Here is a 27,466-nt window from a genome sequence, read left to right on the forward strand (position 1 = left end):
GAAAGTTTAAACAATGTGTACTAAACTTTTTCAATTTGTGTCAAAATTATTTATGGGGCTGTGCTTTTCAACTGAATACATGAGGACAGACTATCACGTAGCCTTATTCTAAAATATTCTTTAGGGGCAGCACTATTCCTAGCCAAGCTAGAGCATCCGTAACTGAAATTTGAACAGTCCGATACATCCAAGCTCTTAAAGAGCTTCCCAGATGTCTCAGCTAGTTAAGGCAGTGAGTAGCTGACATGAAGATCAGAGGTTCAATCCCTGGCCTATACTCATTTAGCTGTTCTAAGCAGCTTTGGGGTGTGACAATTAGCCTCAGTATCCCTAGGTTACAGGAGGAGCTGAAATCAACATGGGCTTTTGTTCCTGATCCCTAACCAAAGGCCCCTGTTAGTGATCATCAGATGAATATTACCCCAAACTCCAGTAGTCAGATGACACTCACTAGCATAGGCTCAGATTTAAAGAATGGTTCCTCTGACTTTGCTCATGGGACAAGTATCAGCCATGGCTCAGTTGGTAGCACTCTCACTTCTGAGTCAGAAGATTGTGTGTTCAAGTCCCACTCCAGGGACTTGAGCACAAAATCCAGTACTGGTGTCCTAGCCAACATTTATCCTTCAACTAATACCACTAAAACAGATTATCTGGTCATTATCACATTGCTGTTTGTAGGAGCTTGCTGTTCACAAATTGGCTGCTGTGTTTCCTATGTTACAACAGTGACTACACTGTAAAAAAGTACTTCATTGGTTGTACAGAGCTTTGGGATGTCCTGAGGTTGTGAAAGGCACTATATAAATGCAAGTCTTTAAGTGTAATGAAGTTTCTAGCCAACTGTGTCATTTTTAAGTCCTCCTCCTCAACTTCATGCAACTATCCATACATTATTAAAAATCTTGTGTAGGATGTGTGCTTCCTGTCCACAAACCTTACTACCTGTCATCACAATTTTTGGTCACGTTTTTGCATCACGTTTACCATTGTAAATTCCCATTCAATGTGGCAATGTCAACGGTCACAATGCAGTTGCAAGCTCTGGCCACTAAGTGACACTGTGAGGCATGTTTCTGAAGTCTCTCTCCCAACTCTGTCGGCATCTTGTTTATTAAAAAAAGCTTACATTCATCAACTGACCGTGGGTAACACCACAGGCAACTTATAGAATGAGATTACTGTACATTTGCAATCTGTATCAATCAGCGGTAGGACTTCTGTAACAGGCTGTAGGTTTTCTGACCCTGTCTCTGTGCGTAATCGTTGCTGGTATTTTTTTTTAATGAGAAATAAACCAAATTCAGTTCAATGGGATACCATTTTGATCAAACAAATGATGACCATACACACAGCCATATTTGTACTAGATGTTCTCGAAGGACTTTGACTGTACAGGTGGGATTTTCACCCTCTTGGTGCATTTACTCAACTTCTCCTTCCCAGCCTTTTCCATTACGTTACAATGCAGCGGTCTAGGCTCACCCCTCGTGCCGCGAGCTCTCGCTGGGTCATCTCCCAGTGATCGGTTTGCTGCAGAAAGTACATCATTTCCTCGAAGACCTCCTCGAACCTTTTTGGATTCTAGAAAAATGGAGGAAACATTTAAATGTTTTGAGCTGCACTTTTTCTTTCTCATGATTTTGCAGGAAGTCCCTGAAATTTCACAAAGCCAGGGGACAACGCAATGGGGTAGATGTTGACTTTGTGCGACAGTGTAAAACGGGTGATAGAGAATCGCCAGCTCGTTTTATATCTTTCCCGCTTTTTATTTCCAATGAAGTTAACGGAACTAAAAATCAGGGGCGAGATATAAAACGGGCTGCCGACTCACTATCACCCGCTTTACACAATTGCACAAAGTCAAAATATACCCGGATGAATTTTGTATACCTTTCCCCAATATGAAATCCCCATCTTCAGGGATTCTGTGGTGAAAGAGTTTTACAGTACCTCTGAAAAGATCATGACTAACACTGACCTAAAACACTGCTCGGATATTTAAAGAAACATCTTTCTGATTAAAACAGAAAATGCTGGAAACACTCAGCAGGTCAGTCAGCATCTGTGGAGAGAATGGGCTTGATATTAGGAGGACGGCGAGTTCGCGGCGGGAGGGCTACTGGGCGCGTGGGTAACGCGCCCGGTGAAATCAGTCTGCCCCCCGCGCGATCGCAGGCTAATTGGAACCACTTACCTGGTCTTCCGGGTTCCCCGCTGCTGAGCTGCGCGTCGGGCTGACTGCGCATGCGCAGTAAGGACTGTCAGCTGGAGGAGCTCTATTTAAAGGGGCAGTCCTCCACTGACAGATGCTGCAAGAAATAGGAAAAATTACAGCATGGAGCAGCCCGGGGGGAAGGCTGCTCCCAGGTTTAATGATGCCTCACTCCAGGTATCATTGGATGGGGTGAGGAGGAGGGGGAGGACAGAGATCTTCCCCCCGGTGGGCAGGAGGAAGCAGCCTGCCTCTGCCACCAAGAAGGCCTGGCTCGAGGTGGCAGAGGAGGTCACCTGCACCACCAACATATCGCGCACCTGCATACAGTGCAGGAGACGCTGCAATGACCTAAGTAGGTCAGCCAAAGTGAGTACACTTACTCATTCCCCTACACTCCGTCTGCCACATCACCGCCCCCACCCCACATTTCCTTCTGCACTGCCAACACTACTCTGTCACATCACCCCTCACACCCACTCAAACCTCATCCTCATCTTACCCGCACTTACTCACCTCGCCAGTACTCATCCCGCCACTACCTCTCAACCCAATCCTCATACAATCTCATGGCTCTATCTCATACTCACCCTCTCATGCATCTCTTTCACGGTCAGCCTCACTCAACCTGCCACTACCTGTGCTGCAGCCACAGGGCATGCATCACATATGTGCAGTAGGCAGCGTAAGGCAAACGTGTCGTGAGCATGAAGGGGATGCACAAGGGTGTTTGAGGGTTTGTCATGGTTTTTACTTCTATTTAATTTCTGATCAACTCACATCACATATTATATTGGCACCACTACTGCCGTGTCTTCGCGAATCTTGTCTGGTTTGTGCAATAATGCCCTTTCCTGAGGATCACAATGAAGACCCACACCTGATGCCAGCCATTGTGTCACTGCAGAGTGGGTGTAGGTGTATTTGCAGGGCTCTTTTGTGCAGACGACTAGGAGACGTCGGCGATATCCCCGGTGGCACCCTGGAAGGATGCGGAGGAGAAGTTGTTGAGGGCAGTGGTGACTTTGACAGCGACAGGTAAGAAGATGGTGCTCGGGCCAGCCGGGAGCAGCTCGGCATGAAGGAGGCTGCAGATGTCCATGACTACATGTCGAGTGACTCTGAGCCTCCGTGTGCACTGCTGCTCAGAGAGGTCCAGGAAGCTGAGCCTCGGTCTGTGGACCCTGTGGCGAGGGTAGTGCCCTCTGCGACGCATCTCTCTCTGCCTTTGCCCTCCCTCCTGCTGTGCAGGTGGATGTGTCACAGCACTGTGTTGTGGAGCTCCACGTGTCAGAGGTGGACGGCATGGCTGGCGAGGCTGGTGATGCTGTTCGCCCTCCGAGGAGGTCATGACTGCAGCTACAGCGGCCCCCATCCGGAAGATGTACATCTGAGGGGGTCCGCAAGGTAGGTACATGTCTCTGGACCCCGGGGTAAGTGTGCAAGTTGGTGAATTTGATTGTTAGGAGGAGGGTGGTGGAGGCCAAACTTTGTCCAAAGTGACAGAGTGGCCTCCTGCAATGAGTGAGGGTCTCCCACCCAAAACCTGTCAAATGGACCTTTGCAGCTGCCACAGGCTGATAGCTGCAACACGTCCATTTCAACTGGGAGTGTTTCCCCCAGTACCAGTAACAGTACCAGTTGTTTGTAAAATCCCACCCCTCCTAAAATATTCCCTTAATCAGGTCTGTTAACGACCTGAAATACCACAATAAATATTGTTAAGTGGCACCCCGCCGGCTTTAATTGCCTGCGGGAGTCCCACATGCGGGGACTGCGCGCGCACGTCAGCGCGTCCGTGGGGAACCCGGAAGTGGGCGGGTTGAAGCCGGGCTCCAGTCCGCTCCGGGATTCCCCGATTTTCAGGAATGCACCCGATAGCGGGTGCTAAAATCGAGCCCAATAGACGAGTTAACCTTTCAGGTGCGGTCCCTACATTTTCCGTTATTGTTTCAGATTTCCAGCGGCTGCAGTATTTCGCTTTTTATCTTTCTGATTAATTGTTGCCAAAATTTAATTCAATGAAAGAGCGATCTGCTTTTCCTGCTTAAGTGCAGCAAATTCGTGAAGACGTTCTTTTTTCGTGAAGGTGTTCAGTGCATCTTGGTCAGAAGGTTGTGGAGTCAGACCCCACTCTGAGTCTTCAGCACAAAATCTAGGCAGACACTCCAATGCAGTACTGAGGGAGTGCAGCACTGTCGGAGGTTCATCTTTCAGCTGAGACGTTAAATCCTTCACCTTCTGGTTGTTCAAGGTTCCACTGCACTTTCTGGAGAGCAGAGAGTTCTCCTTTTGTCCTAACCAACATTGCCCTCTCAACCAACACCACCACAGGTACAAATTCACTGGCCACTCATCTCATTGCTGTTTGTAGGACCTTGTAGCTGCTGAATGGCTGTTGTGTTTGTCTGTAATGAACTTCAAAAGTAATTCATTGTGTGAAGAGGTTTTAGGCATTTTGAAAACAAGATAGACCAAAGGAAAGAACTTGATTTACAACCAATGGATTACTTTTGAAGTGCAGTCACTGTTGTTCTGTCGGTACCACCAACAAGGCACAAGTCTGGAGCGTGATGGAACACTCTCCATTTGCCTGGATGGGAGCAGCTGCAACAACACTCAAGAAGCTTGACACCATCCAGGACAAAGCGGTCCGCTAGATCAGCACCCCATCCACTCGTCGAATGTAGATAATGGGAGTGTGGATAATGGGCGAACACAGATAATGGGAGTCCTTTGATAATGGGATTTTGATTGGCACCTCATCCACGAGTAGAATGTGGATAATGGGTTTGTGAATAATGGATATTGGAAGCGCGGATAACGGCGTGAGGATAATGGGAGTGTGGATAATTGGAGAGAGTAGAATGAGATATTAGAGCAAGGATAATAGGAATAAGGATAATGAGAATGTGGAAAATGGGAGCACGGATATTGGGAGCAAGGATAAAGGGAGTGAGGATAATATGAGTGAGAATAATGAGTGGTTAATGGGAGTGCAGATATGGGGACAATGTTAAATGGGAGAGTGCAGATAATGGAAGCATAGATAGTGGGAGTTGGATAATAGGAGCTTGGATAATCGGAATGTGGATAGTGGGAGTGTGGATAGTGGGAGTGTGGATAATTGGAGTGCGAATATTGGGAGAACATTTAATGGAAGAGCGCAGATTATAGGAGTGCGGATAATGAAAGAGCATGGCTAGTAGGAGAACATGGGAGTACGGATAATAGGTGTACGGATAATGGGAGTGTGGATGATGAAGATCGTGGATAGTGGTAGTGTGGATAATGAGACTGCAATAATGGAGTACCGTGGATGGTGGGATTGCAGATGATAGGAGAGTGGGATAATGGGAAAGTGTGGATAATGGGAGTGCGAGTAATGGGAGCATGGATAATGGGAGTCCAGGTGATGGGAAAGTGTGGATTATAGGCAAGTGTGGATGATGGGAATATGGAGAGTAGGAGTACAGATACACACCATAATCTCTGATATAAACACTAAAAAAAAGACTCTCCCATTAATATAGCTGTCATCTTAAAAACGGCCCCCTAATATCACTTTCTTTAATATGGCAAGAGATGAAGATGGAGGATGATCACTAAACAGGCACAAAACAATCAGAACACGTACCTTGTGTGCTTTCATCATAAGCGCTGACAGAATCCTTTTTCCTGTCTCTGCGAAAAACTTTATATTTGTTGCATCAGAAAGAATTACCTGCAAACGTAGAGAAATTAGCGTAAAACAGTTTCTTGTACGTATGTTTCAAACTTCGATTTGGTAGCTGCAGTGTTGTTGAAGCACTATCACTTTAGGCTTTTCTGTTCTCTATCAGTTAAACTCAGTATTAGCACTCCAGTCGCTAAGCCAGAATACCGTGGGTTCAAGCACCACTCCAGGATTTGAGTACATAATCTAGGTTGATACTTCAGTGTCGCATTGAGGGAGTGAGGCACTGTCAGAGATGCCGTCCTTCAGATGAGATGTTAAAGATCGCGTGGCACAATTTGAAGAAGAGCAGGGAATTGTCCTGGTCAACATTCCTCCCTCAACCAATGCCTCCCTCCCCCCGCCCCCCAGAAAAAAGATTTATGCTCTTTGTGGGATTTTCGCAGTGCGCAAATTGTTTACTGGATTTGCTACATAATATCAGTCATTGCACTTCAAAGTAAGTCGTTCCATTGAAGTGCTTGATGTATGTCAGCCGTGGCTTAGTGGTGGTGCTTTTGTCTCTGAGTCAGAAGGATGTAGGTTCAAGGTCCCACTCTATAGACTTGAACCCATAATCTAGGCTGACGAGTGTAGTATTGAACTGTTAGCCTGGATTATTTATCCCTTAACCAGCACCTAAATCAGATGATCTGGTCATTTATCTCATTACTTGCTGTGTGTAAATTGGCTGCCGCGTTTCCTACATTACAACAGTGCTTCAAAATTACTTAATTAGTTGTAAAGTGATTTGGGACGTTCTGCGTTTGTGAAAGGCTTTATATGACTGCAAGTCTTTCTTTTTCTTTTACTGAGGGAGTGCTGCACTGTCGGAGGTGCCGTCTTTCGGATGAGACTTTAAACCGAGGCCCCGTCTGCCCTCTCAGGTGGATGTAAAAGATCCCGTGGTACTGTACAAAAAAGAGCAGGGGCGTTCTCCTGGTGTCCTGGCAACATTTATCCCTCGAACCACACCACTAAAACCGATTATCTGGTCATTTACCTCATTGCTGTTTGTGGGTCCTTGCTGTGCGCATTTCCCCACATTACAACAGTCGCAACGCTTCAAAAGAACTTCATTGGTTGTGAAGAGCTTTGGGGTCATGAAATGCAAGATAAAATGCAAGTTCTTTCTTCTTCACCTCGAACCTTGATCACAAAGTTTGATATTCTAAATGTAACTGAAGCCCTTTTTGTTGTCTTAAATAAGGAGGGCAAACCACTGACCCATCTTTAAAAGTGAGAAACGTAAGATGTTGACTGAGGAACTGGATATTTATTGCAACAGAATGGCCCGGGAGCTTAAGAGTATCATTCACGTACCACAGGCGACCTGAGCTACTTAACCAGGAAATCGCTGAGGAAATGGTCCCTTGCAGAGAGATTTTAGCTGGAGCCAACACTTCCCCTTCCTGCCTCCCACTAGCACCTCTCCCAGGTCAGTCTTTTATCCCCCTTGTCACATCCTTCGATCAGGACTGTTCCCGCCAACGTGTCTTTTTGCGGTTCAGTCCCTCACAAGGGTAGAAATCCACCTTGAGCGATAGTGCAAAACCAGCGGTATCTTTTCGGCCACCTGTTATACACCCAGCCCGCCTATTGTTTCCATTGACGTCAGTAGAACTGAATACCAGGTGGTGCGTATAACAGGCGACCAATGTGATACAGCTCGTCGTGCGCTGCCGCCCACGGCAAATTTCTTCCACTTCATTTCTAACTCCAAAGCCGGCTGATTTCTTTTGGTTTTCCCAATTCTGCGAGACCAGCAAAATCTGAGCCAGGAATGGGCGGCTGGGGCTGGCCCACGCTAGGCAGCTTGGCACTGAAGCAACTATGCCCGATTTTGTGGGGTTAGCTTATTTGTGTAATTACCACAAGCTCCTAGCGCAGCTTTGGCCCGGCGTTGGTAGCCCAAAGAGGGATCACATAATCCACCTGGTAGCTCAAACGTAAAGGGTGTGGGTACGGGTAGTGTGGTGGTCATGATACTAGACTCGTAACCAACAGGTCATGTGTTCAAAACCAACCATAGTAAGTTGTGAAATTGAATGTGTGGGCTGGCACCAGTAAAAACTGCCAGGTTGCTGTCAGGGAAGGGAATCTGCCACCTCACCTCAGCCTGGGCTACACACAACTTCAGTCCCACACTGCATGATTGACTCATGCCCTCAGTGCATCTAGGGACAGGCAATTAATGGTGCCCATGTCCCAAGAACAAATTGTAAAAAAGAAAAGAAGTATCAGGTCAAAATTAAATGAAAGAAAACCCAATGTAGAGGTGGGCACAAAAGAAAGACTATGGATGAATGGCACAGCATCTACATAAGAACATAGGTAGGCCATTCAGCCCCTCAAGCCTGTTCCATCATTGAGTTAGATCATGGCTGACCTGTACCTCAACTCCATTTAGCCACCTTTGTTCCATATCCCATGATACCCTTACCCAATAAAAATCTATCGCCAATGGAAACAGTTTCTCCCTATTTATTCCATCAAAATCTCATATAATTTTGAACACCTCAATTAAATCTCTGCTTAACCTTTTCTGTTCTAAGGAGAACAACCTCAGCTTCTCCAGTCTCTCCACATAACTGAAGTCCCTCAGCCCTGGCACCATTCTAGTAAATCTCCCCTGCACCCTCTCCAAGGCCTTGACCATCCTTTCTAAAGTGTGATGCCCAGAATTGGACACAATACTCCAGCTGAAGCCTAACCAGTGATTTATATATCATGATGTAGAAAGATATTCGTTGTCACAGGTGAACTGATAGGTGATTTTCGGATTGTTACCTGGAAAGCTTGGCGCACGCAGTGTACCTTGGCCAGAAAGTCACTGTCCCCAACGCATTCAAGCAACTCGGTCCTTTTGGAGGAAAAAATAAAACGAAAACAAATGTCAACAACCAGTCATTTTTGCCAAGAATTTTTAATAACAGGACTGGATTGTATATCACTCTGACAATATTTGAGGCAACTCGCTCTCTACTGGACATTTCTACTGCAGATTAGTCAGAAAATGCTGGCAATAAAAAACATGTCCATCAACCTCTATGAAGACAAATGATGCGATTAGTGTTTCGGGAGTGTGTCCTTTTTGACAGAACAGGGTAGGACTCAATCACAGCAAGCTCGAAGCCATCTTGTTCGGCTGCTACTGGAAACTGGACTCTGGTCTCTGATTCCATTCCTCTTCCCAGCTATTGTGCACAGCGCCTGACCCTCGAACCCTACCACAAACTGAGCGTCAAACTTCCCACTCAACCCACTTCCACCACCCTAACACTTGCCTCCACCCCTACCGCACCCACACTCTCTCTGACCTAAGCCTCCCCCCCCCACAACGGCTCCTCCTCTAGCCTACTGTGTCTCCCTGGCCTACTGCTCCTCCTCTGACCTACTCTGTCCCCCTGGCCTACTGCTCCTCCTCTGGCCCACTGCTCCTCCCTTGGCCTACTGTGTCCTGTTAGCCCACTGCTCCACCTCTGGCCCACTGCTCCTCCTCTGGCCAACTGCTCCTCCTCTGGCCTACTGTATCCCCTTGGCCTACTGCCCTCCTCTAGCCCACTGCTCCTCCCTTGGCCTACTGCCCTCCTCTAACCCACTGCTCCTCCTCTGGCCTACTGCACTTCCTCTGGCCCACTGCTCCTCCCTTGGCCTACTGCCCTCCTCTGGGAAAGATAAAGCAGAAAAAGAAAGCTTATGACTGTCACAGAAAACTAAATATTGCAGAAAGCCTAGAGGAGTATAGAAAGTACAGGGATGACGTAAAAAAGGAAATAAGGAAAGCAAAGAGAGGGCATGAAAAAATATTAGCTAGTAAGATTAAAGAAAACCCAAAGATGTTTTATCAGTACATTAAGAACAAGAGGATAGCTAAGGAAAAGGTGGGACCTATCAGGGATGATAAGGGTAACTTGTGTGTTGAGGCAGAGGATGTGGGTAGGGTTTTAAATGAATATTTTGTCTCCATATTCACAAAGGAAAGGGATGATCCGGACGTAGTAGTTAAAGAGGAGAGGTGTGAAATATTGGACAAGGTAAACATTACGAGAGAGGAAGTTCGAGAGGGACTGGAATCCTTGAAAGTTGATAAGTCACCAGGGCCGGATGGATTGTTTCCTAGGCTATTGAAGGAAGCCAGGGAGGAAATAGCGGATGCTCTGAGGATCATTTTCCAATCCTCACTAGATACAGGGGAGGTACCAGAGGACTGGAAGACTGCAAACGTAGTACCATTGTTTAAAAAGGGTACGAGGGAAAGGCCGAACAATTATAGGCCGGTCAGTCTTACCTCGGTGGTGGGCAAACTATTAGAATCAATACTGAGAGATAGGATAAACTGTCACTTGGAAAGGCATGGTTTAATCAGGGATAGTCAGCATGGTTTTGTTCAGGGAAGGTCATGCCGTACAAATCTGATTGAATTCTTTGAGGAAGTGACAAGGAGGATTGATGAGGGTAGTGCAGTGGATGTTGTCTACATGGATTTTAGTAAGGCATTTGACAAGGTCCCACATGGCAGATTGGTCAGAAAGGTAAAAGCCCATGGGATACAGGGAAATGTGGCAAATTGGATCCAAAATTGGCTCAGTAACAGGAAACAAAGGGTAAAAGTCGATGGATGTCTTTGCGAATGGAAATCAATTTCCAGTGTTGTGCCACAGGGCTCAGGGTTGGGTCCCTTGCTGTTTGTGGGATATATTAATGATTTGGGGGGGCATGTAGGGGGCATGATTGGCAAATTTGCAGACGACACAAAAATTGGCCGTGTAGTTGAATGTGAAGAGGATAGCTGTAGACTCCAAAAAGATATCAATGGGCTGGTGGAGTGGGCGGAAAAGTGGCAAATGGAGTTCAACCCGGAGAAGTGTGAGGTAATGCAAACAGTAAAAGGGAATACGCAGTAAATGGGAATATATTGAGAGGGGTAAAGGAAGTGAGGGACCTTGGAGTGCATGTGCACAGATCCCTGAAGGTGGCAGTACAGGTAGATAAGGTTGTGAAGAAGGCATAAGGAATGTTCTCCGTTATTAGCCGTGGTATAGAATACAAAAGCAGGGACGTAATGATGGAACTGTATAAAACGTTGGTAAGGCTACAGCTGGAGTATTGTGCACAGTTCTGGTCACCACATCAGAGGAAGGACGTAATTGCTCTGGAGAGAGTGCAGAGAAGATTTACAAGAATGTTGCCAGGGCTTGAAAATTGCAGCTACGAGGAGAGATTGGATAGGCTGGGGTTGTTTTTCTTGGAGCAGAGGAGGCTGAGGGGTAACTTGATTGAGGTGTACAAAGTTATGAGGGGCCTAGATAGAATAGACAGGGAGTGCCTGTTTCCCCTTGTGGAGAGTTCAAGAACTAGAGGACATAGATTTAAGCTGATTGGCGGAAGGATTAGCAGGGACATGAGGAAAATTTTTTACCCAGAGGGTGGTGGGTGTATGGAATTCGCTGCCCGAATTGGTGGTAGAGGCAGGGACCCTCAACTCTTTTAAAAAGTACCTGGACCTGCACCTAAAGTGCTGTAAGCTGCAGGGCTACGGACCGGGTGCTGGAAGGTGGGATTAGAATGGGCACCTGGTTGTTCTTCGAGCCGGCGAGGACACAATGGGCCGAATGGCCCCCTTCTGCGCTGTATCTTTTCTATGGTTCTATGGCCCACTGCTCCTCCTTTGGCCTACTGCTCTTCCTCTGGCCCACTGCTCCTCCCTTGGCCTACTGCTGCTCCCCTGGTCTACTGTTTCCTCCTGGCTGACTGCTCCTCCTCTAGCCTACTGCTCCTCCTCTGGCCTACTGCTCCTCCTCTGGCCCACTGCTCCTCCCTTGGCCTACTGCCCTCCTCTGGCCTACTGCTCTTCCTCTGGCCCATTGCTCCTCCTTTGGCCTACTGCTCCTCCTCTAGCCTGCTATGCCTCCCGTGGCCTACTGTTTCACCCCTGGTCTACAGTGTCCTCCTGTTCCTCCTCTGGCCTACTGCTCCTCCTCTGGCCTACTGCTCCACCTCTGGCCCACCGTGCCTCCCCTGGCCTACTGTTTCAACCCTGGCCTACTGTTTCCTCCCCTGGCCTACAGTTTCACCCCTGGTTTACTGTGCCTCCTTTGGCCTACTATGCCTCCCCCATCCTCTGCTTCACCATCAGTGGCATAGATTTCAGCCATCTTGGCCCTACTCTCTTAAACTCTCCTCCTAAATTCCTCTCCCTTGCTACATCTCTCCCCAACCTCCGAAGCCAACCTCACCTTTGGGCACCTGCTCCAACCCTTCTTGTAACCCCTGCTCAGTGTCCATTTCCACCGTGCACCTTGCAACCACTCCGTTAGTCAAAGGCGCTGTAGAAGTGTTGAGACAGTGATGTTGATGGACCTGCTTTGCTTTTCCAGCTATTGCAGGGTTTCTTTTTGTCTTTATATCTCGGCAGATTAACCGGCCAATCGCAGCAGCAGAGACTTGTTTACCTTAGCACCCGGCAAAAAACTTTCCCGTCTTCTGCCAAGTGCATCGCTTCTTCATAAAGTGGCAGGTGGCACCATGACCCCAGACCGTAAGAGCTGCCTCGAGTGTCCCTGTGCTCTGTCAGCTGTTGGGAGCATTGGGATAAAAAGGCAAAAGATCAGTCTCTTTCTGACTCGTCACAGAACAAACCAAAATTGGAAATTAAGAGGCGTTAGCAAAGTGTCAGCTGTGGCTCAGTTGGTAGCCATTCACGCATCTGAGTCAGAAGGTTGTGGGTTCGAGTCCAGAGACCTGAGCACAAAATGCTAGGCTGACACTTCAGTGCAGTACTGAGGGAGTGCTGCACTCGTTAGGTGTGTCATCCTTTGCCCTCTCAGGCGGACGTAAAAGATCCTATGGTATCATTGGAAGAAGGGCAGGAGCGTTCTGACCAACATTTAATCCTCAACCAACACCACTAAAACAGATTTTCCAGTCGTTATCACATTGCTGTTTGTGAGACCTTGCTGTGTGCCAATTAGCTGCTGCATTTCCTACATTACAACAGCGTCAACACTTCAAAAAGTACTTAATTGGCTGTAAAGCACTTTGGGACATCAGTGGCATAGATTTCAGCCATCTTGGCGATATAAACGCAAGTCTTCCTTTCTTTCAATCAAATACAGTGCCATTCAACTCTTTGACATAAGAAATAGGAGCAGGAGTAGGCCATAAGGACCCTCGAGCCTGCTCCGCTATTCAATTAGATCGTGGCTCTCAGAGCGTCAACTCCATACTCTTGCCCTATCCCCATATCCCTTGATTCCTTTAGTGTCCAAAAATCTATCAATCTCAGTCTTGAATATACTCAACTACTGAGCATCCACAGCCCTCTGGAATTCCAAAGATTCACAACCCTCTGTGAGAAGAAATTTTTCCTCATCTTGGTTCTAAATGGCTGACCCCTTATCCTGAGACTATGACCCCTAGTTCTAGACTCTCCAGCCAGGGGGAGCAGCCTCTCAGCATCTACCCTGTCAAGCACCTTCAGAATCTTATATGTTTCAAGAGATCACCTCTCATTCTTCTAAACTCCAGAGAGTATAAGCCCATTCTACTCAGTCTCCCCTCATAGGACAACCCTCTCATCCCAGGAATCAATCTAGTGAACCTTCGCTGGACCGCCTCAAAGGTAAGTATATCCTTCCTTAGGTAAGGAGACCAAAACTGTACACAGTGCTCCAACAAGTATCCCCAGGAATTCATTTTCCTTTGCCAAAAACCTCCTGGGGATGGATCTGGGGCTTCCACCCGCACCAAATATCTGCACCTGGCTCTGTCCTAAATCTTGCAGTGCAGGCAGATGGGGAGGACTAAATCTTGGGGTCAGGGGGCAATAGCATATTTTGGGCACTGCTGTGGTACCCACTTAAGCTGGGCTGGGGAGTGTTGGGTGGGGAGGTTGGTGGGATTGATATCGCTGTGGCACCTGACTGTGCTGGCCCCTATCTCCACTTCTAACAGAATTTTAAAATGGAAAAAGAGATTGAGATCCAGGTCCTGCCCCGAATGTCCTCACCCACCCCGAGGTCCTCCCCATTTGCCTGCACTGCACGATTCTTTAGCCCCTAAACGGTAGAGGAATTTCAGGGCTCTTGTATTGTCCAGATATAAAAACCCAACTAGTTCTCTGACATCCTTTACGAAGGGAGTCCTGCCCCCACATCCCTACCCAGTCTGGCCTACATGTGACTCCAGTCCCACACTACTCTTAATGCTTTAAGTGGCCTATCAGCCGTACAGATTCAGGGCAGCGAAGGATGGCCAATAAATGAAGCCTTGCCAGAGACACCCATATTGTGAGAGCAAATTTTAAAAAATTAAGACTGCAGGATCCAGTCAGCGTCCTGGGACCCCAGCTTTAGGGTTAATTCTGGCGTGCAGATGTAAGTTTTATATATATTTACATATGGAACACTGTTGGACAACCTACTTAAAGATATAAAATGCACTTTCATATAATCATACATCACAGGAGGCCACTCGGCCCATCGTGCTTGTGCCGGCTCTTTGAACGAGCTATCCAATTAGTCCCACTCCCTCGCTCTTTCCGCATAGCCCTGCAAATTTTATCCCCTTCAAATATTTATCCAATTCCCTTTTGAAAGTTATTATTGAATCTGCTTCCACTGCCCTTTCAGGCAGTGCATTCCAGATCATAACAGCGGTAACATATTTATTAAATGTGATAAAATTAGCCTGCTTCACCGGGCTGCATTGTCTTGGAATTTTTTTCTAATGATTTATTTCTCTGCAGTAACAACAGGGATTGTTTGAAAGTTCTGTCAGAGTCGCTGATTAATCGGACATAACAGCCAGCTCGCTGATTTAAACTCCAACTTACGATTGCGTAATTTTCCTTTCTTAGATTTCAAATAGTTTTATGCAGCATAAATCTTACCACGAAAATCAATTCCGATCGCACGTAATATTTTTTTTAATAAGTATAAAACGACAGAGGTTTGTATAGTGGCAGCTGTCAGATCCAGGCAATTCTCTCCAAAGAGTTGTGTGTTTTATTTAAGTTAAAGCACTGTTTTTTCTCTGCAAACAGGCTAACACCAGGAACAACAGAGGATAGACTGAAGTGTGACAGCTGGAATGTGCTTCCTTGCACGTCTGACCTCTTCCCTGCTATCACCGACAGCCAGCTCCTCTGTCATCTTAACTGGGGTGTGGTCATACCACGATGAATTACATAGAATTTACAGCATAGAGACCTGCCATACAGCCCTATGCCGATGTTTATGCTCCACAGGAGCCTCCTCCCACTCTTATTTACTTCATCTCACCCTATCAACATATCCTTCTATTCCTTTCTCCTTCATGTACTTACTAGCTTCCCCTTAAAGGCATCTATGCTATTCGCCTCAACTACTCCATGTGGAGTGTTTCACATTCTCACCACTTCTGAGTAGAAAAGTTTCTCCTGGATTCCTTATTGGATTTATTAGTGACTATCTTATATTTTTGGCCCCTAGTTTTGGACTCCCCTACATCAACCCTATCGAACCCCTTCATAATTTTGAAGACGTCTATCAGGTCACCTCTTAGCCTTCTCTTTTGCCTAAAAATGCAGCCTCTCACATGAGTCTTGCAGTGTTATGCTAGACTGCGTTTTTAGGCAAAAAGTGTCAAGAGTAAAATGATGAATGTTCTTGGGATGGATTGGACCAGGAATTCAAAGAACCTTATAGCACAGAAGGAGGCCATTCGGCCCATCATGCCTATGCCAGCTCGTTGAAAGAGCTATCCAATTAGTCCCACTCCCCCCATTCTTTCCCCACAGCTCAGCAAATTTTACGGCCTTGAATAGTTTCTCGTATCTGAGTAACAAAACCTTCCGGGAGGGGGATTGATGGGAGACCTTCCTATATAAACTGCATTGATGGTTCGTAGAACGCAAATCCACGTGTCCAATTATCAACTAAATACAATTTTGGAACACTACCGTACAGTCTCCTGTGATAGCAACACAATGCATGCACCCCAAACACCCATATGTTTACTAAAGGACTTGCATTTATATAGCGCCTTTCATGACCTCAGGACGTCCTAAAGCACTTTTGAAATGTAATCACTGTCGTAATGTTGGGAAATGCAGCAACCAATTTTTGCACAGCAAGCTCCCACACCGGCTATGAGGAAAACAACCAGATAATCTATTAGTTAGTGATGTTGGTTGAGGGATAAATATTGGACCAGGACACCTCCTCTGCTCTTCTTCAAAATAGTGCCATGGGATCTTTTATCAGCTCAGTTTATCATCTCATCTGAAAGACAGCACCTCTAACAGTGCAGCACTCCCTCAGTATTGCACTGGAGCGTCAGCCTAGATTTTGCTCTCAAGTCTCTGGAGTGGGATTTGAACCCATGACCTTCTGACCTAGAGGCAAGAGTGCTACTGACAGAGCTACAGCTCACTAATGGGAGTTACCAGACTGGCACAGTGCCCCATTTTGTGTTGCTGCCCTGTCCCACTATATTGTGCATGTTGTAGTTCTTAAAAGTTTATTTTAAGAGCTGAGAGTCCTAACTGTGTGTATGAGCTGATATATAGGGTTCATTTACCAGTCTGAGACTGGCAGCTGCAGTTCAGGTTGTAGCTCGGCAGAACCCTGCTTGCTGGAACTCTACTGTCCAGCTGATCAGACAGCTCGGCACATGCGAGTACTTTGTGCACCAGATTTGATACCACACTGATATAATGTCTGAGCAGTGTCAAGCCCATGCAGGGTGAGGCTGCCTCCGGGGAGTCTCACTCTGCTTTGGTCTGGATTTGGATCAGGTCCTGACTCCAGAGTGGCGTTGCAAGTTTAGCATTGGTGTGAAGAGGATGCGTATCCTAACTCGCACCAAATCCTGTTCTCCCATCCCCCCTGTGCACCCGGTCCGCGAACGCCTCAATTTTAAAATTCTCATCCTTGTTTTCAAATTCTTCCATGGTCTCACCCTTTCCCCTTTCTCTGTAACCTCCTCCAGCCCTACAACCCTCCGTGATCTCTGCGCTCCTCCAATTCTGGTCTCTTGCGCATCCCTGATTTTAATCGCTGCACCATTGGCGGCCGTGCCTTCAGCTGCCCATGCCCTAAACTCTGGAATTCCCTCCCTAAAGCTCTCCGCCTCTCTACTTCTCTCTCCTCCTTTAAGACGCTCCTTAAAACCTACTTCTGTGACCAAGCTTTTGGTCGCCTGTCCTAATATCTCTTTATGTGGCTCAGTGTCAAATTTTGTTTGATAATCGCTCCTGCGAAGCGCCTTGGGACGTTTTACTACATTAAGGGCACTATATAAATGCAAGTTGTTGTTGTTGTTTGAGATCTTTGCACACTGACGCTAAGCTAGCTGTGTAAACGCAGCCTGAGAGAACAGAAAGTTGGGGGTAGAAATTGGTCTTGGGTGATAGTGGTAAACAGGCAGTATCGCTTCCCACGTAATATACGGTTCTACTGAAGTCAATGGAACTGGATATTGGGCAGGGTGTATGACAGGCGGCCGATGCCACGTCACCTGTTTTTGTTTTACCACCCAAGGCTAATTTCTACCCCTTAGTGCTTTAAGAATCTGCCAACATTTGGGATTCGGGCAATATAACAAGCCAAATCGCATTTGTAAAAGTGAGATCGGATGTTAGATTCTTATTAACACTAACATTATTCCATAATGCATGTTAGTAATGAAACCGCTGAGTTGCCAAGTTCAGTGAGTAAATACTTTGTCTTCTAATCTGCCCAACCACCACCTCGAAAAATTCTTCTAAATCATTCCTAAAACAACGGAGAAAGGTTAAATACCAAAGTTAGTGGGTCATAGAATGTTGTGGTTCTGTACTTGCGTCTGGTCACTGGGTAATCATTCTCTGTAAATTGAAACTTAGAAACTTGGTGCAGCCCAAAGTCAGGAGGTGGCTGCAGATATGTTTATCCTTATTACTCCCCAGCAGGATCCCTGGGCCTCGGATCTTCCATCTGCTGCTCTCCAGGCCTGCAGCTAATTCGTGTTTCTCTCTATTACCCCCCCCCCCATTCCCAAGGGACGGGTCTGTATCAGGAGAGTAGCTGAGCCCTGCTGATGGTCCAGGCCAGGAATTTTGGTCTCTCTGCTTCCTGTACACTCGCTCACCTGACGAAGGAGAAAGCCTCCGAAAGCTTGTGATTTTCAAATAACACAGTTGGACTATAACCTGGTGTTGGAAGATTCCTTACTCCTGTACAGTGCACTTTGGTGCTCAGTAGGGATGGGGTAGGGAGGGGGGAGAAGGACGATCGGCCCTACTGACTCCTGCTGGAATTCAGATCCACAGGGGGTGAGGCATCTCACCCAAGGCTATTAATGCCTGAGGCTAACCAGTGAATGTTAGCAGGCTATCCCAAACGGAGGGAGCACCGCAGTCAATCCCAATCCTACTGTAAGCACCAGAATTTCTTGAGTGGCAGTTTTGCTTCAGATACCATTTCCTGGTTATACAATACAGTAACCAGAAACAGGTGATGGGATTTCAAGTTCAACATTTTGAACTTTCTTTCATACTAAAAGTAGACACATTTAGCTGGATTTCAAATGTGTAACAAAGCACTGAGTATTTAAAAAGTTTGACTAATTTAAGTCAGGCTTTCAGGAAATATGTGCCCAGTTTGATTTCCCTTTATGTACTGAAGGCCTTGTCTGTATCAATGGCACCACTTGGATGTAAATTTGCTTCAAGGTCTTTGTGCTCATTTATACCTAACGGTCCAATCTCGGGTGCCAATGAGTCCATGGGCTTTCAAAGTGTGATCCCTGGAACCTCAGGCGTTCACGAAGGGGATCCCAGGAGATCGGTGTGCTTGTTGCATTCCGTCTGTCTGACCTTTCTGTATTTGTTGACGTAGTAGCCCATTGTGGCCCCGTTCTAAGGCTAAAATGCTTTTACCGCGACGATTTCCTTTGGGTAGCTGACTGCCTTTCAGAAATAAGGGTGTGTGTTAATATCCATAGGGGGTCCCCAGGAGTGTGTTAATATCCCTAGGGGGTCCCCAGGAGTGTGTTAATATCCCTAGGGGGTCCCCAGGAGTGTGTTAATATCCATAGGGGGTCCCCAGGAGTGTGTTAATATCCCTAGGGGGTCCCCAGGAGTGTGTTAATATCCATAGGAGGCCCCCAGGAGTGTGTTAATAACTACAGGGGGCGCAGGGGAGTGTATCAATATCTACAGTGGGTTTCGTGAAGTGTGTCATTATTCACAGGGTGCCCCTGGAGTGCGTCAATATCTACAGGGGACTCCTGGAGTGTGTCAATTTTACAGGGGATCCTCTGGAGGGTATCATTATCTACAGGGGGTTCCCAAGAGTTTGTCATTATTTACAGGGAATCCCTAGCAGTGTGTCAATATTTGCAGGAGGTCCCCAGGAGTGTGTCAATATTTACACGGGATCCCCAGGAGTGTGTCAATATTTATGGGGGCTCACCAGTAGTGTGTCAATATTTACAGGGGGTCCCCAGGAGTGTGTCAATATTTACGGGGGGCTCCCAGGAGTGTGCCAATATTTACAGGGCATCCCCAGGTGTGTCAATATTTACGGGGAGTCACCAGCATTGTGTCAATATTTACGGGGGGTCACCAGGAGTGTGTAAATGTTTACAGGGAGTCCCCAGCAGTGTGTCAATATTTTCTTGGGGTCCACAGAAGTGTGTCAATATTTACGGGGGTGAGGGGGGAAGCTCCCAGGAGCGTGTCATTATTTACAAGGAGTCCCCAGGAGTGTGTCATTATTTACAGGGAGTCCCCAGGAGTGTGTCTTAATTTACAGGGAATCCTCAGGAGCGTGTCATTATTTACAAGGAGTCCCCAGGAGTGTGTCATTATTTACAGGGAGTCCCCAGGAGTGTGTCTTAATTTACAGGGAATCCTCAGGAGCGTGTCATTATTTACAGGGGGTCTCCAGGAGTGTGTCATTATTTACAGGGAGTCCCCAGGAGTGTGTCTTAATTTACAGGGAATCCTCAGGAGCGTGTCATTATTTACAAGGAGTCCCCAGGAGTGTGTCATTATTTACAGGGAGTCCCCAGGAGTGTGTCTTAATTTACAGGGAATCCTCAGGAGCGTGTCATTATTTACAAGGAGTCCCCAGGAGTGTGTCATTATTTACAGGGAGTCCCCAGGAGTGTGTCTTAATTTACAGGGAATCCTCAGGAGCGTGTCATTATTTACAAGGAGTCCCCAGGAGTGTGTCATTATTTACAGGGAGTCCCCAGGAGTGTGTCTTAATTTACAGGGAATCCTCAGGAGCGTGTCATTATTTACAAGGAGTCCCCAGGAGTGTGTCATTATTTACAGGGAGTCCCCAGGAGTGTGTCATTATTTACAGGGAGTCCCCAGGAGTGTGTCTTAATTTACAGGGAATCCTCAGGAGCGTGTCATTATTTACAAGGAGTCCCCAGGAGTGTGTCATTATTTACAGGGAGTCTCCAGGAGTGTGTCATTATTTACAGCGAGTCCCCAGGAGTGTATCTTAATTTACAGGGAGTCCTCAGGAGCGTGTCATTATTTACAAGGAGTCCCCAGGAGTGTGTCATTATTTACAGGGGGTCTCCAGGAGTGTATCTTAATTTACAGGGAGTCCTCAGGAGTGTGTCATTATTTACAGGGGGTCTCCAGGAGTGTGTCAATATTTATGGGAGGGGGGGGGAGGGGTCCCAGTGGCACTCAATATGAAGGTGGCTAAAAGAGGAAGGCAGAAACCCAGGCTCAACACCGCAAATACTATTAACTTACCGGCGCCGTGCAAACGCCCTTCGACTCCTGAAAGGGGGTCACCTTCTGACTTGCCCGTCTTGCATGGGACACCTGCTACCAGCAGGCAGGGTCCCTTGAATCAACTATTCCAATGCTCTCCTGGATGACCTCCCACACTGCACCCTCCGTAAACCTGAGCTCATTCAAAACTCTGCTGCCTGCATCCTAACTCGCACCAAGTCCCGTTCACCCATCACCCCTGTGTTCGCTGACCTACATTCACTCCCGGCCCAGCAACGCCTCGATTTTAAAATTCTCATTTTTGTTTTCAAATCCCTCCTTGGCCTCTCCTATCCTTATCACTGTAACCTCCTCCAGCCCTACAACCCTCCTAGATCTCTGCGCTGCTCCAATTCTGGCCTTTTGTGCAAACCCAATTTCCTTCCGCCCACCATTGGCTGGCGTGCCTTCAGTCGTCCAGGCTCTAAGCTCTGGAATTCCCTCCCTAAACCTCTCCTTTAAGTCTCTCTAAACTCTCTCTTTTAAGTCGCTCCTTAAAACCTACCTCTTTGACCAAGCTTTTGGTCACCTGTCCTAATATCTCTTTATGTGGCTTGGTGTGAAATTTTGTTTGATAATCGCTCCAGTGGAGTGCCTTGGGACATTTTACTATGTTAAAGGTGTTACAGAAATGCAAGTTGTTATTGTTGTTGCTGTGAAGTCAAAAGAATGAACCCCCCACCCATCCGATAACAGTACAGGGCAGTAGGACGTTCTGACAAGACAGTCAAAACACTCGGTGAGCGCGTGGAGGGAATTTACAGCCTCTCTGGTTATGGCTGCATTGCAATTATAAATTTAGCAAACTACCAGCAGCCATCTGTTCGCAGATAGCAGGGATTCCTGGACACTCTGGGCCAGGCTCTTAAACAGACTCAGAATGCCCATTCTGCTCTCGTTTCTTAAAATTCATTCTCAGGATGCGGGCGTCACTGGCAAGGCTGGCATTTATTACCCGTCCTTAGTTGTCCAGGTTCGATACGACTGAGAGGCTTGCCAGACCTCTTCAGAAGGCAGTTAAGAGTCGACCGCATTGATTGTGGGACTGGAGTTACATATAGGCCAGGCCAGGTAAGGACGGCAGGTTTCCTTCCCTATAGGACATTAATGAACCAGTTGGGTTTTTAACAACAATCCGACAGCTTCATGGTCACTTTTACTGATACCAGCTTTTTATTTCCAGATTTTTTTAAAAAACTGAATTCAAATTCTCAAACTGCCACGGTCGGAGTTGAACTCACATTCTCTGGGTTATTAGTCCAAGCCTCTGGATTACTAGTCCAGTAACATAACCACTACACACACCGTACCCACTGTACAATAATTATTTTTGAGCAATTTTGTTGATGCTTGCAGTAGATACGATTAGGCGTCCTGTCCTTCTATTCCTTTCTTCCTCGTGTGTTTATCTAACTTCCCCTTAAATCCATCTATGCTATTCGCCTCAACTACTCCAAGTTCCACATTCTAAACAGTCTCTGAGTAAAGACGTTTCTCCTGAATTCTTTATTGGATTTATTAGTATCTATCATAAAATTAAGGCCTCTAGTTTTGGTCTCCCCCACAAGTGGAAAAACTTCTCTATGTCTACCCTATCAAACCCCTTCATAATTTTAAAGACCTCTATCAAGTCACCCCTCAGCCTTCTCTTTTCTAGAGAAAAGAGCCCCAGCCTGTTCAACCTTTCCTGATAAGTATAGCCTCTCAGTTCTAGTATCATCCTAGTAAACCTTTTTTGCACCTTCTCCAGTGCCTCTATATCCTTTGTATAATATGGAGACCAGAACTGTGCCCAGTACTCCATACGTGATCTAACCAAGGTTCTATACATGTTTTACATAACTTCCCTGCTTTTGAATTCTATTCCTCTAGAAATGAACCCCAGTGCTTGGTTTGCTTGTTTTTAACAGCCTTAACATAGTGGGGTTGATTTTGACTTTCGGGCGCCCAACCATTGGAGTGTGCCAGTCGATCACCCGTGCCGGACGCAAAGATGCCCTCATTTGGGTCAGGTCGGAAAGCTGTGGATGCCTCAGACTCTGGTCCACAGGAATGTAGGCCAGCTGGGACACTGCTGACTGGTGCAGGTAGGTTCTGGGGAAGGGTGGGGGGTGGGAGGGGGGGAGAGAAGAATTACCCGAGAGAGGGGCGAGCCCAATCCGGCTCGGAGGAGCACACCTGCTTTTTTGAGCCCCATAAAAATAATTTCCAACTTTCCTTTCTCGGGGGGGCATCTTCAGCTCTGTCACCTGTGGAACTGATCGCAGCGTGCTTGCGCACTCTCCAAATGGTCCAATTCTTAAAATGGCAATCGAGGTCCTATGTACAGTAGCTACACTGTAGAGCAAAATATAAATCAAGAAAAATGGGGGCTTGTAAAAAAGGTAATGCAATAATCATGGGCGATTTTAACTTTCACATAGATTGGACAAATCAAATTGGCAAAAGTAGCACTGAGGATGAGTTCATAGAGTGTATTCGGGGCTGTTTCTTGGAACAATGCATTGTGGAACCAACCAGGGAACGGGCCATTTTAGATCTGGTAATGAGTAATAAGACCGGATTAATTAATGACCTCAAAGTAAAGGATCCATTAGGAAACAGTGATCATAATATTACAGAATTTCACATCCAGTTTGAGAGTGAGGATCTTGGATCTGAAACTACTGTATTAAACTTAAATAAGGGCAATTACAATGGCATGAGGAGAGAGTTGGCTAAAGTGGACTGGGAAAACAGATTAGATGGTATGACAGTGGATAGCAGTGGCAGACATTTAAAAAGATATTTTATGACTCTCAATAAAAATATATCCCTGTGAGGAGGAAAGAGTCCACGAGAAGGGTGTACCAACCATGGCTAACCAAAGAAGTTAAGGATGGCATCAAGTTAAAAGAAAAGGCATACAACGTGGCAAAGATTAGTGGTAAGCCCAAAGATTGGGAAAACTTTAGAAACCAGCAAAGGAGGACTAAAAAATAATAAAGAGGGCGAAAATAGATTATGAGAGTAAACTAGCAAAAAATATAAAAACTGACAGTAAGAGCTTTTACAAGTATACAAAAAGGAAGAGTGTAGCTAAAATATGTATAGGTCCTTTAGAGGATGAAACTGGGGAAATAATAATGGCAAACAAGGAAATGGCAGAGGCATTGAACAGATATTTTGTATCTGTCTTCACAGTAGAAGACACTAAAAGCACACCAATAATAGTAGATAATCAAGGGGCCAAAGGGAGGGAGGATCTAAAAACAAATCACTATCACTAGAGAAGAAGTACCAGGCAAACTAATGGGTCTGCAAGCTGACAAGTCCCCAGGATCTGATGGCTTCCATCCGGAGGAATTAAAAGAAGTGGCCACAGAGATAGTGGATGCATTGGTTGTAATCTACCAAAATTCACTAGATTCTGGAAAGGTCCCAGCGGATTGGAAAACCGCAAATTTAATGCCCCTATTCAAGAAAGGAGGGAGACAGAAAGCAGGTAACTACAGGCCAATTAGCCTAACATCTGTCATTGGGAAAATGCTAGAATTGATAATTAAGGGAGTAGTAGCAGGATACTTAGAGACTCAAAATAAAATCAAGGAGAGTCAACATGGTTTTATGAAAGGGAAATCGTGTTTGACAAATTTATTACAGTTCTTTGAAGAGATAACACGCAGGGTGGATAAAGGGGAACAGCGGATGTAGTGTATTTGAACTTCCAAAAAGCATTTGATAAGATGCCACATAAAAGGTTACTGCACAAGGTAAGAGCTCATGGTGTTGGGGGTAATATACTGGCATGGATAGAGGATTGGCTAATTAACAGAAAACAGAGAGTCGGGATAAAGGGGTCATTTTCAGGATGGCAATCTGTAACTAGTGGGGTGCCGCAGGGATCAGTGCTGGGGCCTCAACTATTTACAATATATATCAATGACTTGGATGAAGGAACAGAGTGTCAGAGAGGAACAAATTTGCTGATGATACAAAGATAGGTGGAAAAGTAAGTTGTGAGGAGGACACAAAGTGTCTGCAAAGGGATATTGACTGGTTAAGCGAATGGGCAAAAATTTGGCAGATGGAGTATAATGTGGGAAAATGTGAAGTCATCCACTTTGGTAGGAAGAATAAAAAAGTAAAATATATAAATGGACAAAGACTACAGAATGCTGCGGTACAGTGGGATTTGGGTGTCCGCGTACATGAAACACAAAAAGTTAGCATACAGGTGCAGCAGGTAATTGGGAAGGCAAAAGGAATATTGGCCTTTATTTCAAGGGGGATGGAGTATAAAAGCAGGGAAGTCTTGTTACAACTGTACAGGGTGCTGGTGAGACCACACCCAGAGTACTGTGTACAGTTTTGGTCCCCTTATTTAAAGAAGGATATACTTGCATTGGAGGCGGTTCAGAGAAGGTTCACCAAGTTGATTCCGGGTATGGAAGGGTTGTCTTATGAGGAAAGATTGAGCAGGTTGGGCCTATACTCAGCGGAGTTTAGAAGAATGAGAGGAGATCTTTTTGAAACATATAAGATACAGGGTAAATGTTGAGAGGATATTTCCCCTCATAGGGGAATCTAAAACTAGAGGGAATAGTCTCAGAATAAGGGGTCACCCATTTATGACGGAGATGAGGAGAAATTTCTTCTCCCAGAGGGTTGTGAACCTTTGGAATTCTTTGCCCCAAAGAGCTGTGGAGGCTGAGTTAGACAAATTTTTGATCCGCAAGGGAGTCAAAGGATATGGGGAACAGGCGGGAAAGTGGAGTTGAGGCCAAAATCAGATCAGCTATAATCTCATTGAATGATGGAGCAGACACGAGGGGCCAAATAGCCTACTCCTGCTCCTATCTCTTATGTTCTTATGTTTAGGTCCTCACTGCCCCTTTAACGCCTATTTCCCCAATCAGCCTCATTGACACACTTCTAGGGACCTCCTCTCCCCACCCCCCCAAGCGAATATTGATACACTATTTGTAGTTAAACACATTAAATGACATGGAATTACACAGAATGTACAGCACAGAAACAGGCCATTCGGCACAACACGTCCATGAGGGTGTTTATGCTCCACACGAGCCTCCCCACTCCCTACTTCATCTAACCCTATCAGCATACCCATCCATTCCTTTCTCCTTCATGCGTGCATCAAGATTACTCCACAATACTCCACACGGGCCTCCTCCCATTCTAATTACCGGTTCCCACCCTGCCTCCCGTATCCCTCTATTTTTTTCTCTCTCATGTGTTTATCTAGCTTCCCCTTAAATGCATCTGTGCTAGTTGCCTCAACTACTCTTTGTGGTAGCAAGTTCCACATTCTAACCATTCTCTGGGCAAGGAAGTTTCTCCTGAATTCCCTATTGGATTTATTAGTGACTATCTTATATTTATGGCCCCTACGGCTGGGAGCTTTTGTGAGAACATCAGGTAGTATTGTCAACAGCGGTGCTGAGTGTGTCAGGAATGTACCCACTTCAGCCGCTGAGACAAATGAGTCGGTCGATGCGATGCTGGTTGTGTCTCTCAGGCAGAAGTCATCAGTGTCTCTGACGGTGATGTCGGTCTCCCTGTCTGTATAAAGGAGAAACGATTGCCGGATTAGTTTGCATTCTGGCAATATTTAAGGGGCTCTTACATCAGAAGAGTGCGGTGACTGTATACAGGGACACTCCTCTTTAAGTACAAACAACTACTTGCATTTAAACAACGTCTTCATTGCCAAATGAAAAAAAACACCATCCCAAGTAGGGAATGCCAACTCCAATCAGGCCTATTCCTGGAGGTTTCAGCGCATGACCTCTGGCCTCCAACCACCCCACCCAGTCAAAAAAGCCTTTTCCCCACTCCCTACATCTCCAATATTTTTATAACTAATAAATGAAAGTGTTCAAAGAACATTTAAAAAGAGAGACTTTTTTTTTAATGCCATTATGATTTTTCTCTCTTGGGTTTGCTCATGACAATGTCCTCGAGATTAATCTTTCATTCCTGGAGACTCCAGGATAATCCTGAAGGGTTGGCAACCCTGCTCCCAAGGCGCTTCACAGATGGGAATGCACAGAGAAACAGCCAGGGAGAGAGTTGTGACTGAAAGCCCAGTTTAAAAAAAAGGGTTTTGAGAAGGGTTTCAAAGGGGGAGAGACGTGGTTGACTCTTAACTGCCTTCTGAAGTGGCGTGGAAAGCCTCTCAGTTGTACCTAAAAAATGCTATTTCAGGGCAACTAGGGATGGGCAATAAATGCCGGCCTTGATCCTGAGAATGAACTTTTAAAAAAGAGTATAGGTCTCTTCAAATCGGCCTCGAGTGATATTGGCAGAGGCCGAGAATGCAGTCACCTTCAACCCTTTTCAGTGCAGGAGGGAAATGGACCAGTGAGAGAAAAAAAGCAGACAAAACAGGGGCAAAATTAGAGGGTAAAAATACCTTGATTGAAATATTTAGTCTCAGATGTTTAAGCACCTGTATGTGAAGTTCTTTGGGACATTTCTGGGATTGTTCTCCTTACAACAGAGGTTAAAAGGAGATTTAATAGAGGTGTTCAAAATTATGAGGTGTTTTGATACAGTCGATAGGGAGAAATTGTTTACAGTGGCAGGAGGGTCGGTAACCAGAGGCCACAGATTTAAGATAACTGGCAAAAGAACCAGGGGGGAGATGAGGAGAAATTTTTTAACGCAGTGAGTTGTTATGATCTGGAATGCACTGTCTGAAAGGGTGGTGGAAACAGATTCAATAGTAACTTTCAAAAAAAGAATTGGATAAATACTTGAAAAGGAA

General features: G+C 46.0%; 1 protein-coding gene across 1 annotated transcript in view; it reads right to left on the reverse strand.

Annotated features, from left to right (window-relative positions):
• Window positions 1-27,466, reverse strand: part of miga1 (mitoguardin 1) — an 88,135-nt gene that overhangs the window by 12,240 nt on the left and 48,429 nt on the right. The window contains exons 9-13 of the mRNA XM_067989858.1: window positions 26,162-26,259; window positions 12,386-12,507; window positions 8,721-8,793; window positions 5,853-5,939; window positions 1,486-1,584 (exon numbers count right to left, since the gene is read on the reverse strand). Of these exons, the coding sequence (XP_067845959.1) occupies window positions 1,486-1,584; window positions 5,853-5,939; window positions 8,721-8,793; window positions 12,386-12,507; window positions 26,162-26,259 (479 nt within the window). The remainder of the gene's footprint in view (window positions 1-1,485; window positions 1,585-5,852; window positions 5,940-8,720; window positions 8,794-12,385; window positions 12,508-26,161; window positions 26,260-27,466) is intronic.

The sequence above is a fragment of the Heptranchias perlo genome, chromosome 9, assembly GCF_035084215.1.
Source record: "Heptranchias perlo isolate sHepPer1 chromosome 9, sHepPer1.hap1, whole genome shotgun sequence".
NCBI lineage: Eukaryota > Metazoa > Chordata > Chondrichthyes > Hexanchiformes > Hexanchidae > Heptranchias > Heptranchias perlo.